Below are 14,485 nucleotides of genomic sequence, written 5' to 3' on the forward strand. Positions count from 1 at the left end.
CACTAAAGCACTGTAAACAAAGGTAAGGTTATTATGCAGATTTAAGGCCTCACCTTCCACACTGATGAGTTTCTAGAATGAGGTCATTCCCCCTCTTCCCAATACAGAGAGGGAGATACCTTTACAAATGGAGATTTCCCTTATGAATGTAAATATTTGTCTGGCAACTCCTTGCAGGGCCATCCAGAGAATGTGGCCAGAGAGACAGAACTTCTGATGAGGTGGGCTTGTTGGTGCCTTTTCTATTGTAACATCTATTTTACATTATATTACAGCCATCAGATAGAAAATCTGTTCCAGGAAGGAATTACTATGTCAAATTCTTTAGGCAGTTAGTGGGGGAGGTCACATGTCCCTCGGAGAAAACAATCAAGGTAAAGAGATAGATTTCAGGGTGGCCAAATCTTGATCTCCAACAGTCTCTGCAACTGCTACGTCTGAAGTCAGAGCCCCAAGATCCTGGGATACAGAATAATAACTTTTCTGTGGTATTTAATATTTGAGATCAGAGTTATAGGCTTTTAAGACAATGTAAAACAGTGGTGAGTATTTTATATATTTCTTTTTCTTTTTTTTCTTTTTTTATCCTAAAAAGTCACACTTGAGGTCTTGTTGAAGGAATTAAACATTTAAATTAAAAATTATACTTGCAAAGAAATAAATATGTATGCAATAATCATGAAAATACATGATTTTAAAATGAATCATATGCAGGATATTTACAGTATATATTTGTACTATATATATACACACACAGTATATACAGTATATTTGCTGCATAATAAGATACAGTATATTTAGATTATATATTTTCTCAGAAAATAAGCAGAGAAAGGGAGACTACTAGAGTAATGATGCTGGTTTGGAAGACATTTGCAGAAAAAGTTGAATTTGACCTTGTTAAAAGGGATGAGATCACTAAGAAATAGAGTGTAAAGAAAGAAGAGAAAACAATTGGAAGACAGACCATTGGAGAACGCCTTTTATGTGGTGTGTTTCAGGAAGACTAATATGACAAGAGTATGAATTGAAGGAAGGAGAGAAAGGAGGTGGAGAATACTTGAGCTTGGCAGAACCAAAGAGAAAGAAATTGTAGATGCAAACACAAGAAACACTTAAGATGTATACTATACTATACAAGCTTCATGTAAGTAGAGACTTTACCTGTCGTGCTTAATGCTGTCTCCCCAATTACTAGAACAGTGCATAGTAGGTCCTCAAAGATACTTGGTTAATATGGAATGAATGAAGAAGAAGAAAATGGAGATGGTTATAGATGGCATGAACAGGACAAGGAAAAGTAATGAACTAACTATTATGATATATAAAAAATCAATGATTGCAAGAGTTATAGTGCCATGAGCAGAAAGGGAAAAATCAACACAAAGACATGATTTGTCCGGATAAAATTTTCAGGTTTTTTTTCCCTTGTTTTAATGAAATTAGTTGGAATGATATGGAATTAGAAGTTTTCCAGTGGGTGACTCTGGAAGGTGAGAGATTGGAGCTAAGCTGTCAACTCCAGCTAAGAATAGACTATATCTATCCTGTTTGTTGTGGCATTTTCTAAACCTAACAAATATTTACAGTATATATTTGTTCAGTAAATAAATAGATAAAGGGAGACAACTGGGGTGATGATGAAGATTTGGGAAATGTGCATAAAAAGTTGAATTTGACCTTGTTAAAAAGGATAAGACCACTAAGATAGAATGTAAAAAGAGAAGAAAAATCAATTGGAAGACAAATCCTTGGAGAATGCTTTTTTAATTTGGGATTTAGAAAAAAGATAAGACAGTGAAAGTTAATTAGAGGGAGAGGAAAAGTACCAAGATGGTATGATTTTACTTGGCAGCAAAGTGGAGAAGGAATTGGAAGAGAAAAAGACTAGTAGCAGTAAAGAGAATTTCAAGAAACAAGTTTTTGATTAATGAATTCAAATCTATTTGATTAATAAAATAAATTTTGATTAACAAACTTAAATAAATTCCAATTATTGATTAATAAATAAATAAAAAGAAACAAAGAAAATTAGATATGACAAAGAGATTATTGGATTTAATGATTAGGAGATCATTACTGATAAATGATAGGGAAATTTCAATAATAAAATCAGGGTCAAAGTTTACAAGGAGTTAATGTTACAAAAGTTTAATGACAAAAGAGACATATTTTCTGTGGTCTCCATACGGACATACCTTGGAGATATTGCGGATTTGGTTCCAGATCACTGCAATAAAGTGAATATTGAAACAAAGAGAGTCACGTGAATTTTTTGCATGTAAAAGTTATGTTTACACTATACTGTAGTCTGTTAAGTGTGAAGTAGTATTATGTCTAAAAAATCATTGTACATACCTTAATTAAAAATTCCTGCTAAAAAATGCTCACCACCATCTGAGCCTTCAATGAGTCATAATCTTTTTGCTGGTGGAGGGTCTTGCCTCTGTTGATGGCCTGTGACTGATCAGGGTGGCGCTTGCTGAAGGATGGGATGGCTGTGGCAATTTTTTAAAATAAAGCAACAATGAAGTTTGCTGCATTGATTGACTCTTCCTTTCAAAAATGATTTCTCTGTGGCATGCGATGCTGTTTGATAGCATTTTATCGTTTTAGTTAATTTACAGTAGAACTTCTTTCAAAATTGGAGTCAGTCCTCTCAAACCCTGCTGCTGCTTTATCAACTAAGTTTACATAATATTCTAAACCCTTTGTTGTCATTTCAATAATCTTCAGGGCATCTTCACCAGGAGTAGATTCCACCTCAAGAAACCACTTTCTTTTCTCATCCATAGAAGCAACTCCTCACCTGTGAAAGTTTTGTCATGAGATTGCAGCAATTCAGTCACATCTTCAGGCTCCGCTTCTAATTCCATTTCTCTTGCTGTTTCCACCACATCTGCAGTTACTTCCTCCACTGAAGTCTTGAATCCCTCGAAGTCAACCATGAGGGTTGGAATCAACTTCTTCCAAACTCCTGTTAATATTGATGTTTTGAATTTTCCCATGAATCATAAATGTTCTTTATGGCATCTAGAATGGTGAATACTTTCCAGAAAGTTTTCCATTTACTTTGCCCAGATCCATCAGAGGAATCACTATCATTGGCAGCTATAGCCTTATGAAATGTATTTCTTAAATAATGACTTCAAATTCAAAATTACTCCTTGATCCATGGGCTGCAGAATGGATGTTGTGTTAGCAGGCATAAAAACAACAACATTAATCTCTTTGTACATCTGCATCAGAGCTCTTGGGTGACCAGGTGCATTGTCAATGAGCAGTAATATTTTGGAAGGAATCTTTTTTTCTGAGCAGTAGGGTCAATAATGGCTTAAAATATTCAGTAAAACTTATTGCACACAAACGTGCTGTCATCCAGGCTTTGTTGTTCCATTTATAGAGCACAGAGTAGATTTAACATAGTTCTTAAGGTCCCTTGGATTTTCGGAATAGTAAATGAGCTTTGCCTTCAACTTAGTTACCAGCTGCATTAGCCCCTAACAAGTGAGTCAGCCTGTCCTTTGAAGCTTTGAAGCCAGGCATTGACTTTTCCTCTCTAGCTATGAAAGTCTTAGATGGCATCTTCTTCCAATATAAGGCTGCTTTGTCTACATTGAAAATCTGTTGTTTGGTGTAGCCACCTTCCTTAATTATCTTAGCTAGATCTTCTGGATAACTTGCTGCAGCTTCTCCATCAGCACTTGCTGCTTCCCTTGTACTTGTATGTTATGGAGATGGTTTCCTTCCTTAAACCTTGTGAACCAACCTCTGCTAGCTTAAAATATTTTTTTTCTGCAGCTTCCTCACTTCTCTCAGCCTTCATAGAATTGAAGAGAGTTAGGGCCTTGCTCTGGATTAGACTTTGGCTTAAAGGAATGTTGTGGCTGATTTGATCTTCTATTTTTGTTCTTAGTACTGTCAAGAGGATTCTGACAGCTCGCAACCCTGTGTGCAGCAGAATGGAACCCTGCCTGGTCTTTTTGTACCATCCTCATCTTCTGGTACTATATTAGACAATGTATTCACAAGGCCAGGTCCTTCTTCCTAGTCTGTCTTAGTCTGGAAGCTCTGCTGAAACCTGTCCACCATGGGTGACCCTGTTAGCATTTGAAATACTGGTGGCATAGCTTTCAGCATCACAGCTACACACAACCACCACAGTAAGTATGACGACCAACAGATGGGTAGTGTGGTTCCCTGACCGGGAAATAAACCTGGGCCTTGGGAGTGAGAGTGCTGAATCTTAACCACTAGACCACCAGGGCTGACTTTGATTTTCTATCCAGACCACTAAAACTTTCTTCATCAGCAATAAGACTGTTTTGCTTTCTTATCATTCTTGTATTCACTAGAGTAGAACTTTTAATTTCCATAAAGAACTTTTCCTTTGAATTCACAACTTGGCTGTTTGGCACAAGAGACTTAACTTTCAGCCTGTCTCAGCTTTTGACATGCCTTTCTCACTAAGCTCAATCATTTCTAGATTTTGATTTAAAGTGAGAGAAGTGCGATTCTTCCTTTCACTTGAACGCTTAGAGACCATTGTAGGGTTATTAACTGGCGTAATTTCAATATTGTTGTGTCTCAGGGAATAGAGAGGCCTGAGGAGAGGGAGAGAGATGAGAGCATGGACGATCAGTGGAGCAGTCAGAACACACATAACATTTATTGATTAAGTTTGCTGTCTTATATGGTCACAGTTCATGGTGCTCGAAAATAATTACAATAGTAACATCAAAGATCACTGATCACAGATCACCATAACAAATAAAATCATAATGAAAAAGTTTGAAATATTGTGAGTCATACAATATTGAAATATCACAATATTGAAATATTGTGTGACACAGAGACACAGTGAGCAAATGCTCTTGGAAAAATGGTGCTGATTGACTTGCTCGATGCAGGGTTGCCACAAACCTTCAATTTGTAAAAAATGCAATATCTGTGAAGCACAATAAAGTGAAGAGCAATAAAACATGGTATACCTGTATTTTGAGGTCAGGATTGCTTGGTGATGCAGCCTTCACCAGACTTTGCACAAGCTGCAAAGGAGCTGTCACCATTCCTGCTTATAAAGCTGTCTATTCTGTTCCATTGAGGTGAATGGCAATTTATAAATATAAAAAATGTAAAACAAAAATAAATTGTGCCCTGTTCTTCATCTGCTTTCTACTAAATAACCGTGCAAGGTTCTCAAGACTGTATCAAGTATGCTCCACTAGCAGCACCGATGAGCAGAATGACCCAAGAGAAGAAGATGCACATTGGATGCCCCATCAGCATTGTTATTGGCTTATATCATCTGGCCTTGTAATAAAAAGTGGAATAATCGGCAAGTTACTTACACCCAGGAGATTATCATTTCTGCTGTTTGACCTAAAGTGTCTTTTAAAAGGACTTGCCTTTGCTGAGTTTCTCAAAGTTGATATTAAATATTTAATTAAACTAGAACTCAGTGATAGCATCTTTATCTACTACTTTGCAATCAGTTTTGAGTCTTAAGACATAAATACAATTCTAATATTGGCTAGCGTAATCATTCAGAAATTTATAATAGTGTTTCATAGGGTAATTGTATGGGTCATGAAGCTAGAGGTGAAACTGAGAGCTTTTCTTCTCCTTCCTCTGCCTCCAGAGATGACATAGGAAAATAAGGACTATATGGAGGGTGCTGGTATTGTCTAACTCATTTTAGAAAGTTGTCTTTGGAATTATTTCCAGAGCTTATGACTCATTATCTGGATATTCTCAGTGATAGTAAATCTTCCTTCTTTGAGGATGGTTATAAGTTAGGGAAGTGGCTTTCAATTTTGGAAGCATTGATGGGGAATAAGGTAGAGATCAAAGTGAGTAATTTCATTTCTAATCAAATGAGGAGTAATTTCAAAGTAATATAACTAATGTTCTTGTGTATTGTGTCAATAGCTCGTGCTATGTTGGAGAAAGCATCAATATTAAAATGCAAACACTCTTGTGTGTTTTGGGAATGGAGTGTTAGAAGTTTAGCGCTAAATTTTTCATCTTGAGATGGTCACTGCACATTGGGTAAGCAAGGTAGCTTAGTTCAAGTCAGCATTCTGATTGATTCCTGGTTGTAAATCTCAGTGATATCCTTATCATGCTTAGAGACAGGGACAGTGATTGATCTAAGGTAAAGAGAAGGAAATGAGCAATGTTGACCAAATGACTGTTAATTGTATGTAGAGCAAAGGGACATTAAGAGGGAAATATTCAGAAAAATAGAGGATATAGGCAAATAGACAATTGAATATATGCCATGAAGAGATAAAGGATAAGAGACAAGTGTTGAGAGAGACTAGGAATAGTCAGGAGAGGAAGGCTATTGTTATAAAATTATGTTCATTGGAGAATTAGCTGAATTGCCTGGAAAAAAAAGTGCCTTCTGAGTTAGGTGAATTGTAATTTCTTATGAAGTCTTATACAGCTTGTGCCCATTGTTGGGCCAAAGCCAAGTGTTTCCAGATGGCCATGATAACCAGGAGGCCCCTTGACAACTCTCTCTAGAGTCTAAAACAAATGGAAAATGAAAGGTATGTCTCCTTATTAAGATTGTCTGTGTATTTAAACAGTAGCGTCCTTTGTCAAGCATTCTGCTGATGCTGTGGCAGCTGTTCTCATCACAGAAGCTATTTCACTTAAGATGAAAAGGTCTTGTTAATAAATCATACTGCATGATATTCCTTTAGTGCTTAGATGACATGCCAACACTTGGCAGGCAATGAAATAAGATAGAACCAGAGAAAATATTATGCAAATTCTTTTTATATCATATAGAATCATCAATTTCTGAACAAATTTAAGATTTGAGATATAGATGTCAGCTCACATATATCCATGTATAAAATAAGAAATTACTGCAGAGTTTGCCTAGAAGGGTTTTAGCAATGAAAGAACATTTTCATGTATGTGAAGAATGCACATAGTCAAACACATTAAAGGTTATTTTCAACTTATGCACTCAGACACGGACAAAAATATGAACATGAATAAAAGGCAGGAATCTCATCTTTGCTTTACGTTAAAGTATGCAATAAGTATAAAGAAATAATAAGTATAAAGGAACATATAAGTATAAAGAAATAAGTATAAGGAAATAAGTATAAAGAAATATATTCACAGAAATGTTTTCTGTGGTATATTAGTCTACTCTGCAGAAAATTGGTAATGAAGGAGGAGGTGTCAATTGGTATATTACCGAGACATAACCTAAAAATCCCAGAAAACTTCTTATGTTAGAAAGACAAAAGTGAGTTGAAGATCAGTAAATATTTAAAGGAAAATGGGAATATTTGATGAATAAGGGCCACTCAAAGAAATAGCCAATCTTGCTTTCCTCTCATTTCATATCATACAAGAGTCACTAAAAATTATTACCTGTTATTTATTGTTTGTCTGGATTGGCTATTAGAATCTGCATGTATTTTAGCAGTGCTCTTATTCATGAAACAAATCTATTTTTCTACAGATCATCTATTTTTGTGAAGGAAATAAAACATAATAGATAGTATTGGTCTTATACTTTAAATGGGAGTTAATTAATTTAAAAGGATGCTTGGTATTATGCTCTAGGTTGTTAGCTTATGTTCTATTTCTATTTCTATTTCTAAAAAATAGAGGAAGAGAGAACTCTTCCAAACACATTTACAAGGCCAGCATTACCTTGATTCCAAAACCAGACAAGGATACCACAAGAAAAGAAAATTACAGGCCAATATCCCTGATGAACATAGATGCAAAAATCCTCAACAAAATATTAGCAAACTGAAGTCAGCAGTACAGTCACGCACCACATAATGATGTTTCAGTCAATAATGGACCTCATATACGATGGTGGTCCAATAAGATTATAATGGAACTGAAAAATCCCTATCACCTACTTACGCTGTAGCCATTGTAACATCATAGTGCAATGCACTACTGATATGCTTGTGGTGATGCTGGTGTAAACAAATCTACTGTGCTGCCAATCACATAAAAGTATAGCACAGAGCTAGCCCTGATGGCCTAGCAGTTAAAGTTCAGTGTGCTACACTTCAGCGGCCCAGGTTCAGTTCCCGAGCATGGAGCCACACCACTCATCTGTCAGTAGCCAGGCTGCGGCAGTGGCTCAAGAAGAAGAACCAGAAGAATTCACAACTATACACAACTATGCACTGGGGCTTTGGTGGGGGGAAGGAAAAAAAAGTAGGAAGATTGGCAACAGATGTTAGCTTAGGGAGAATCTTCCCCTGCAAGGAAAAAAGATGTCATTAAAAAAAAAGTATAGCACATACAATTATGTACAGTACATAATACTTTATAATGATAATAAATGACTATGTTACTGGTTTATGTATTTACTGTGCCTTTTATTGTTATTTTAGTGTGTACTCTTTGTACTTATAAGAAGAATAGTTTACTGTAAAACCGTATGCCGTGTTATGTTAGCAGCAGCCTTACATATCTTGTGTTTACTGCATCTCTTGATTGCATAATTTTCTCTTGTACTTGATTTGATCTCGTATTGCTTTGTTCATTATGGCCCCTAAGCATACAAAATCCATAGCTAATGTTGCCAGTAAGTGGCCACATCAAGTGACTGACCTATAAACAAAATTAAAAGTGACTAAGGACTATGAAGGTGGAATCAATGATGGTCATTTCTCGACAGTCAGGCAAGTCCCATTCCACCATAGCTACCATCTTGAAGAATAAGAACAAAGTGTTGGAAGCCGTTAAATGATCTGCTTCATTGAAGGCAATCAGACTAACAAAAAATTGAAAAGGACCTATATGAGACATGGAGAAACTTCTAATGACCTGGATTGAAGACCAGACACAGAAATATATCCCTCTGAGCACCAAGACAATCATGGCCAAAGCAAAAAGTTTGTTTGCGATGTTGAAAGGAAAGGCTGGACCCAACTATGATGTTGAATTTACTGCTAGCTCCGGGTGGTTTAAATGATTTGAGAATCGTTATTTATTATATAATGTGAAAGTGAGGGTGAGTCTGTGAGTTCTGATGTGAAGGCAATGAAGAATTTTTGGAAACTCTAGATTAGCTGATTGTGTAGGAAAATTACTTGCCAGAGCAACTATTCAATATGGATGAATCTTCCCTATTCTGGAAACAGATGCCTGAAAGGACTTTCATCCATAAAGAGGCCAAATCAATGCCAGGTTTCAAGGCTTTTAAGGACAGAATAACAGTCTTGCTTGGCGGCAATGTTTCAGGCTTCAAATTTGAAACTCTTTGTGATCTGGCACAGTGAGAACCCCAGGGCCTTCAAGCATATCAGTGAGCAAACACTGCTAGTGTACTACAGGAGCAATAATACGTCATGAATGACCCAGCTTCTCTTCCAACATGCCCTCCTAAATTACTATGCCAGTGAAATTGAGAAGTACTATTTGGATAATAACATACCTTTCAAGATTTTGCTTATTGTTGATAACGCTCCCAGACATCCTCCTTTTATGGGTGATCTTCATCCCAATATCCAGATGGTGTTTCTCTCTCCAAATACCACCTCTTTGATCCAACCAATGATTCAAGGAATTATAGCAGCTTATAAGGCCTACTACCCAAGGAGAACATTTGCTGGCTATTGCTGAACCTGAGGAAGACACTAATGCAATTCTGGAAGGATTACAACATCTCTGACTGTATCAAGAACCTTTCTTGGGGGGCCGGCCCCACGGCTTAGCGGTTAAGTGCACATGCTCCGCTACTGGTGGCCCGGGTTCGGATCCCAGGCGCGCACCAACGCACCGCTTCTCCGGCCATGCTGAGGCCGCGTCCCACATACAGCAACTAGAAGGATGTGCAACTATGACATACAACTATCTACTGGGGCTTTGGGGGAAAAAAAGGAGGACGATTGGCAATAGATGTTAGCTCAGAGCTGGTCTTCCTCAGCAAAAAGAGGAGGATTAGCATGGATGTTAGCTCAGGGCTGATCTCCCCCCCCCCACCAAAAAAAAAAGCTAGGCAGGAATAGAAAAAAAGAAAAAAAAAGAACCTTTCTTGGGCTTGGGATGATGTCACTAAGGAGTGTACAAATGGCATCTGGAAGAATACTCTCAAGAGGTTCGTCCATGACTTCAAAGGATTTTCTAAGGATGAAGAGGTTGCAAAAATCAAGAAGGCTGTGGTTGAGATGGCAAACAACTTTACCTGGCTGTGCATGAGGATGACATTGAGGAGCTCCTAGAGGGGGTTCCTGAGGAACTGACTAATGAGGAGCTGTTGGAACTGGAATAGGAACTCATCCATGAAGAAGAGGAAGAGAAAAGGAAACTGCAGGAGAAGAAAAAGAAGACAAGCCCCCAAGAAAATTCACAGTGAAGGATTTAGCAGAAGCTTTTGTAGACCTCAATGAGCTCCTTAAAACATTTGAAAACAGGGACCCCAACACCAAAACGTTTTTATTAATAAAGAGGAAGGTTCATGGTGCATTATCTGCTTGTGAGCAAGTCTATGATAAAAAAAAGAAACCAAGCAAACCACCATAGAAGTATTTATGGAAAGAGTGACACCTCCTCAAGAAGAGCCTCAGGCAGGGCTTTCAGGAGATATTCCAGAAGAAGGCATTGTTATCATAGGAGATGACAGCTCCATGCATGTTATTGCCCCTAAAGACCTTGCAGGGGGACAAGATTTGGAGGTGGAAGACAGTGATATTGATGACCCTGACCCTGTGTAGGCCTAGGGCTAATGTGTATGTCTGTGTCTTAGTTTTTAACAAAAAAATTTAAAAAGTAAAAAGAAATGAAAATTTTTAAAAATAGACAAAAGATTGTAGAATGAGTATATAAAGAAGGAATATATTTTTGTTCAGCTGTACAATGTGTTTGTTTTAAGCTGTCTTATTACAAAAGAGTCAAAAAGTTAAAAAAATTAAAAAGTTTATAAAGTGAAAAGGTTATGGTAAGCTAAGGTTAATTTATTAGTGAAGAAAGAAAAATATTTTTTATAAATTTATTGTAGCCTAAGTGTCCGATGTTTATAGAGTCTACAGTAGTGTACAGTAGTGCCCTAGGCCTTCACATTCACTCAGCACTCACTCACTGACTTACTCAGAGCAACTTTCAGTCCTGCAAGCTCCATTCATGCTAAGTTCCTTATATAGGTGTACCATTTTTTATCTTTTATACCATATTTTTACTGTACCTTTTGTTTAGTTACACAAATGCTTACCATTGTGTTACAGTTGCCTACAGTATTCAGTACAGTAAAATGCTGTACAGCGTTGTAGCCTAGGAACATTAGGATATACCATATGGCCTAGGTGTTTAGTAGGCTATACTATTAGGTTTGTGTAGGTACAGTCTAGGATGTTTACACAACAGTGAAATTGCCTAATGACACGTTTCTCAGAACATATCCCCATTGTTAAGCGATGTATGACTGAACACGAAAAGGATCATACACCATGATCAAGTGGGATTTATTCCAGGGATGCAAGGATGGTTCAATATGCGCAAATCAGACAATGTGATACAGCACATTAACAAAATGAAGGATAAAAATCACATGATCTTCTCAATAGATGCAGAAAAAGCATTTGACACAATTCAATATCCATTTATGATAAAAACTCTCAACAAAGCAGCTATAGAGAGAACAGACCTCAATAAAATAAAGGCCATATATGAAATCCCACAGCCAACATCATACTCAATGGTAAAAAGCCAAAGCTTTTCCTCTAAGATTCGCAAGACAACTCTTACCACTGTTATTCAACATAGTATTGGAAGTCCTAGCCAGAGCAATTAAGCAAGAAAAAGAAAAAAAATGCATCCAAATTGGAAAAGAAGAAGTAAAACTGTCAATATTTGCAGATGACTTGATATTATGTATAGAAAACCCTAAAGAGTCCATTAAAAAAACTTTTAGAGCTAATAAACAAATTCAATAAAGTTGCAGGATATGAAATCAAGACACAAAATCTGCTGTGTCTATACACTAATAATTAACTATTAGAATAAGAAATTAAGAAAAAAATTCCATTTACAATTGCATCAAAAAGAATAAAATACCTAGGAATAAGTTTAACCAAAGAGGAGACAGACCTGTGTGCTGAAAACTGCAAGATATTAATGAAAGATATTGAAGATGACACAAATGAATGGAAAAGTATTCTATGCTTGTAGATTGGAGTAATTAATATTGTTAAAATGTCCATACTACTCAAAGCAATCTACAGATTCAATGCAATTCCTATCAAAATTTCAACATCATTTTTCACAGAAGTAGAACAAACAATCCTAAAATTTGTATGGAACCGTCTAAGACTCTGAATAGCCAAAGCAATCTTGAGAAAGAAGAACAAAGCTGGAGGCATCACACTCCCTGATTTTAAACTATATTACAAACCTATAGTAATTAAAACAGTATGCTACTGGCAGAAAAACAGACACATAGATCAATGGAACAGAATAGACACAAATAAACCCATACATATATAGTCAATTAATTTACCACAAAGGAGCTAACAATATACAATGGGGGAAAGGACAGTCTCTTCAACAAGTGGTGTTGGGAAAACTGGACAGCCACATGCAAAAGAATAAAAACTGGACCACTATCTTACACCATACAAAAAATTAACTCAAAATGGATTAAAGATTTGAACTTAAGACCTGAAACCATAAAACTTCTAGAAGAAAACATAGGCGGTAAGCTCCTGCTATAGTCTTGGTGACGATTTTTGAATCGGACACCAAAAGCAAAAGCAAGAAAAGCAAAAATAAACAAGTGAGACCACATCAAACTAAAAATCTTCTGCACAGCAAAGAAAACTATCAACAAAATGAAAAGGCAACCTCTGAATGGGAGAAAATATTTGCAAATCATATATCTGATAAGAGGTTTACATCCAAAATATATAAAGAATTGATATAACTCAATAGCAAATAAAACAAACAACAGTATTAAAAAATGGGCAGAAGATCTGAATAGATATTTTTCCAAACAAGACATCCCAATGGCCAACAGGTACATGAAAAGCTGTTTTACATCATTAATCAGGGAAAGACAAATCAAAATCACAATGAGAGATTGCCTCCTACCTGTTAGAATGGCTATTATCAAAAAGACAAGAAATAGCAAATGTTGGAGAGGATGTGGAGAAAAGGGAACACTTGTGCATGCTGATGAGAATGTAAATTGGTGCAGCCACTATGGATATTAGTATGGAGGTTCCTCAGAAAATTAAAAACAGAACTACCATATGACCCAGCAATTTCACTTCTGGGTATTTATCTGAAGAAAATGGAAACACTAACTTGAAAAGATATATGCACCTCCATGTTCATTGCTGCATTATTTACAATATCCAACATATGGAAACAACCTAAGTGTCCATCGATGGATAAATGGATAAAGAAATTACGGTATATATGTATACAATGGAATATTGTTCACCCATAAAAAAGAATAAAATCTTGCCATTTGCGACAAAAAGGATGGACCTTGAGGGCATTATGCTAAGTGAAATAAGTCAGACGGAGAAAGACAAATGCCAGATGATCTCTCTTATATGTGGAAACTAAATAGAAACAACCCAAAAAACCAAGCGCACAGATTGGTGGTTGGCAGAGGTAGGGGATGGGACGTAGAAGAAATAGGTGAACTGCTATTGTTTTTTTAGTTAAAAAAATTAGAAAAAAATTATTCTGTTATATTGTGGAGAAGTGAGTGGAAGGGGCATAATTAGATGAAGCAGAAAAGTTGGGTGAGTATTCCAGTAATGCAAGTGAGAAGCACAGTATTATCCATTAGTTAAGAGCATGGACTCTGAATCCAGACTGCCTAGGTTTTAATACAGCATCTGTCACTTAATAGTTGTATGACCTTGGGGTAAGTCACTTAACCTCCCTGTGTTTCTGTTTTCTTAACAGTAATTTGGGAATAATAATAGTTCCTACCTCAAAGGTTATCATGAGAAATAAACAAGTTAATGTACATAGAACATGCAATGCATAAGGCAAGGTCAGTGAACTAGGATGGTTGGAATGGAGATAGAAATAAGTGGACCACATTTCAATATATTTAGGTGTTACAATGAACATGACTTAGTGATGATCTGACTATGAGGGAGGGAGCGGGAGAAGGTAGTGTCATATGCCATTCACTGAAATACAAATATTGGTAGAGGATAAGGGATTATGGGCATTATGGGGACTTTCAAATGAAATATAATATTTTTAAGAATGATAGTCCTAAACCAACATATTTTGGTAATATTTTTTGTTTTGTAGGGAGTAGAACATATGGGGTAAGTTAAGTCCACAGGAAAGGTTAAAATTAGGAGTTCTGAGCTTCATTTAATTGCTGCTTTTCTGAGTGACCCAAGGTGAGGAATATCTCTTTCCCGTGATATGTCTGTTTATATATGATGCGAGTCTTGCATCCATCTTCTCTTAAAGAGTTTTTAGTCAGCATTAAAACTCTTCAGAAGCACTCTGACCT

The 14,485-nt window shown here is 36.5% G+C and overlaps 1 protein-coding gene across 12 annotated transcripts in view; it reads left to right on the forward strand.

Moving 5' to 3' along the window:
• The window catches only part of GRIA2 (glutamate ionotropic receptor AMPA type subunit 2), a 160,738-nt gene that overhangs the window by 66,480 nt on the left and 79,773 nt on the right, over positions 1 to 14,485 (forward strand). The window contains exon 2 of one of the 12 annotated variants that reach the window (XM_058550254.1): positions 13,915 to 14,005. The exons of the other annotated variants lie outside the window; for them this stretch is intronic. Coding sequence (XP_058406237.1) covers positions 13,987 to 14,005 — 19 coding nt within the window. The 5' untranslated portion in view covers positions 13,915 to 13,986. The remainder of the gene's footprint in view (positions 1 to 13,914; positions 14,006 to 14,485) is intronic. 12 annotated transcript variants of the gene reach the window in all.

This window comes from Diceros bicornis, chromosome 11, assembly GCF_020826845.1.
Source record: "Diceros bicornis minor isolate mBicDic1 chromosome 11, mDicBic1.mat.cur, whole genome shotgun sequence".
Taxonomy (NCBI): Eukaryota; Metazoa; Chordata; class Mammalia; order Perissodactyla; family Rhinocerotidae; genus Diceros; species Diceros bicornis.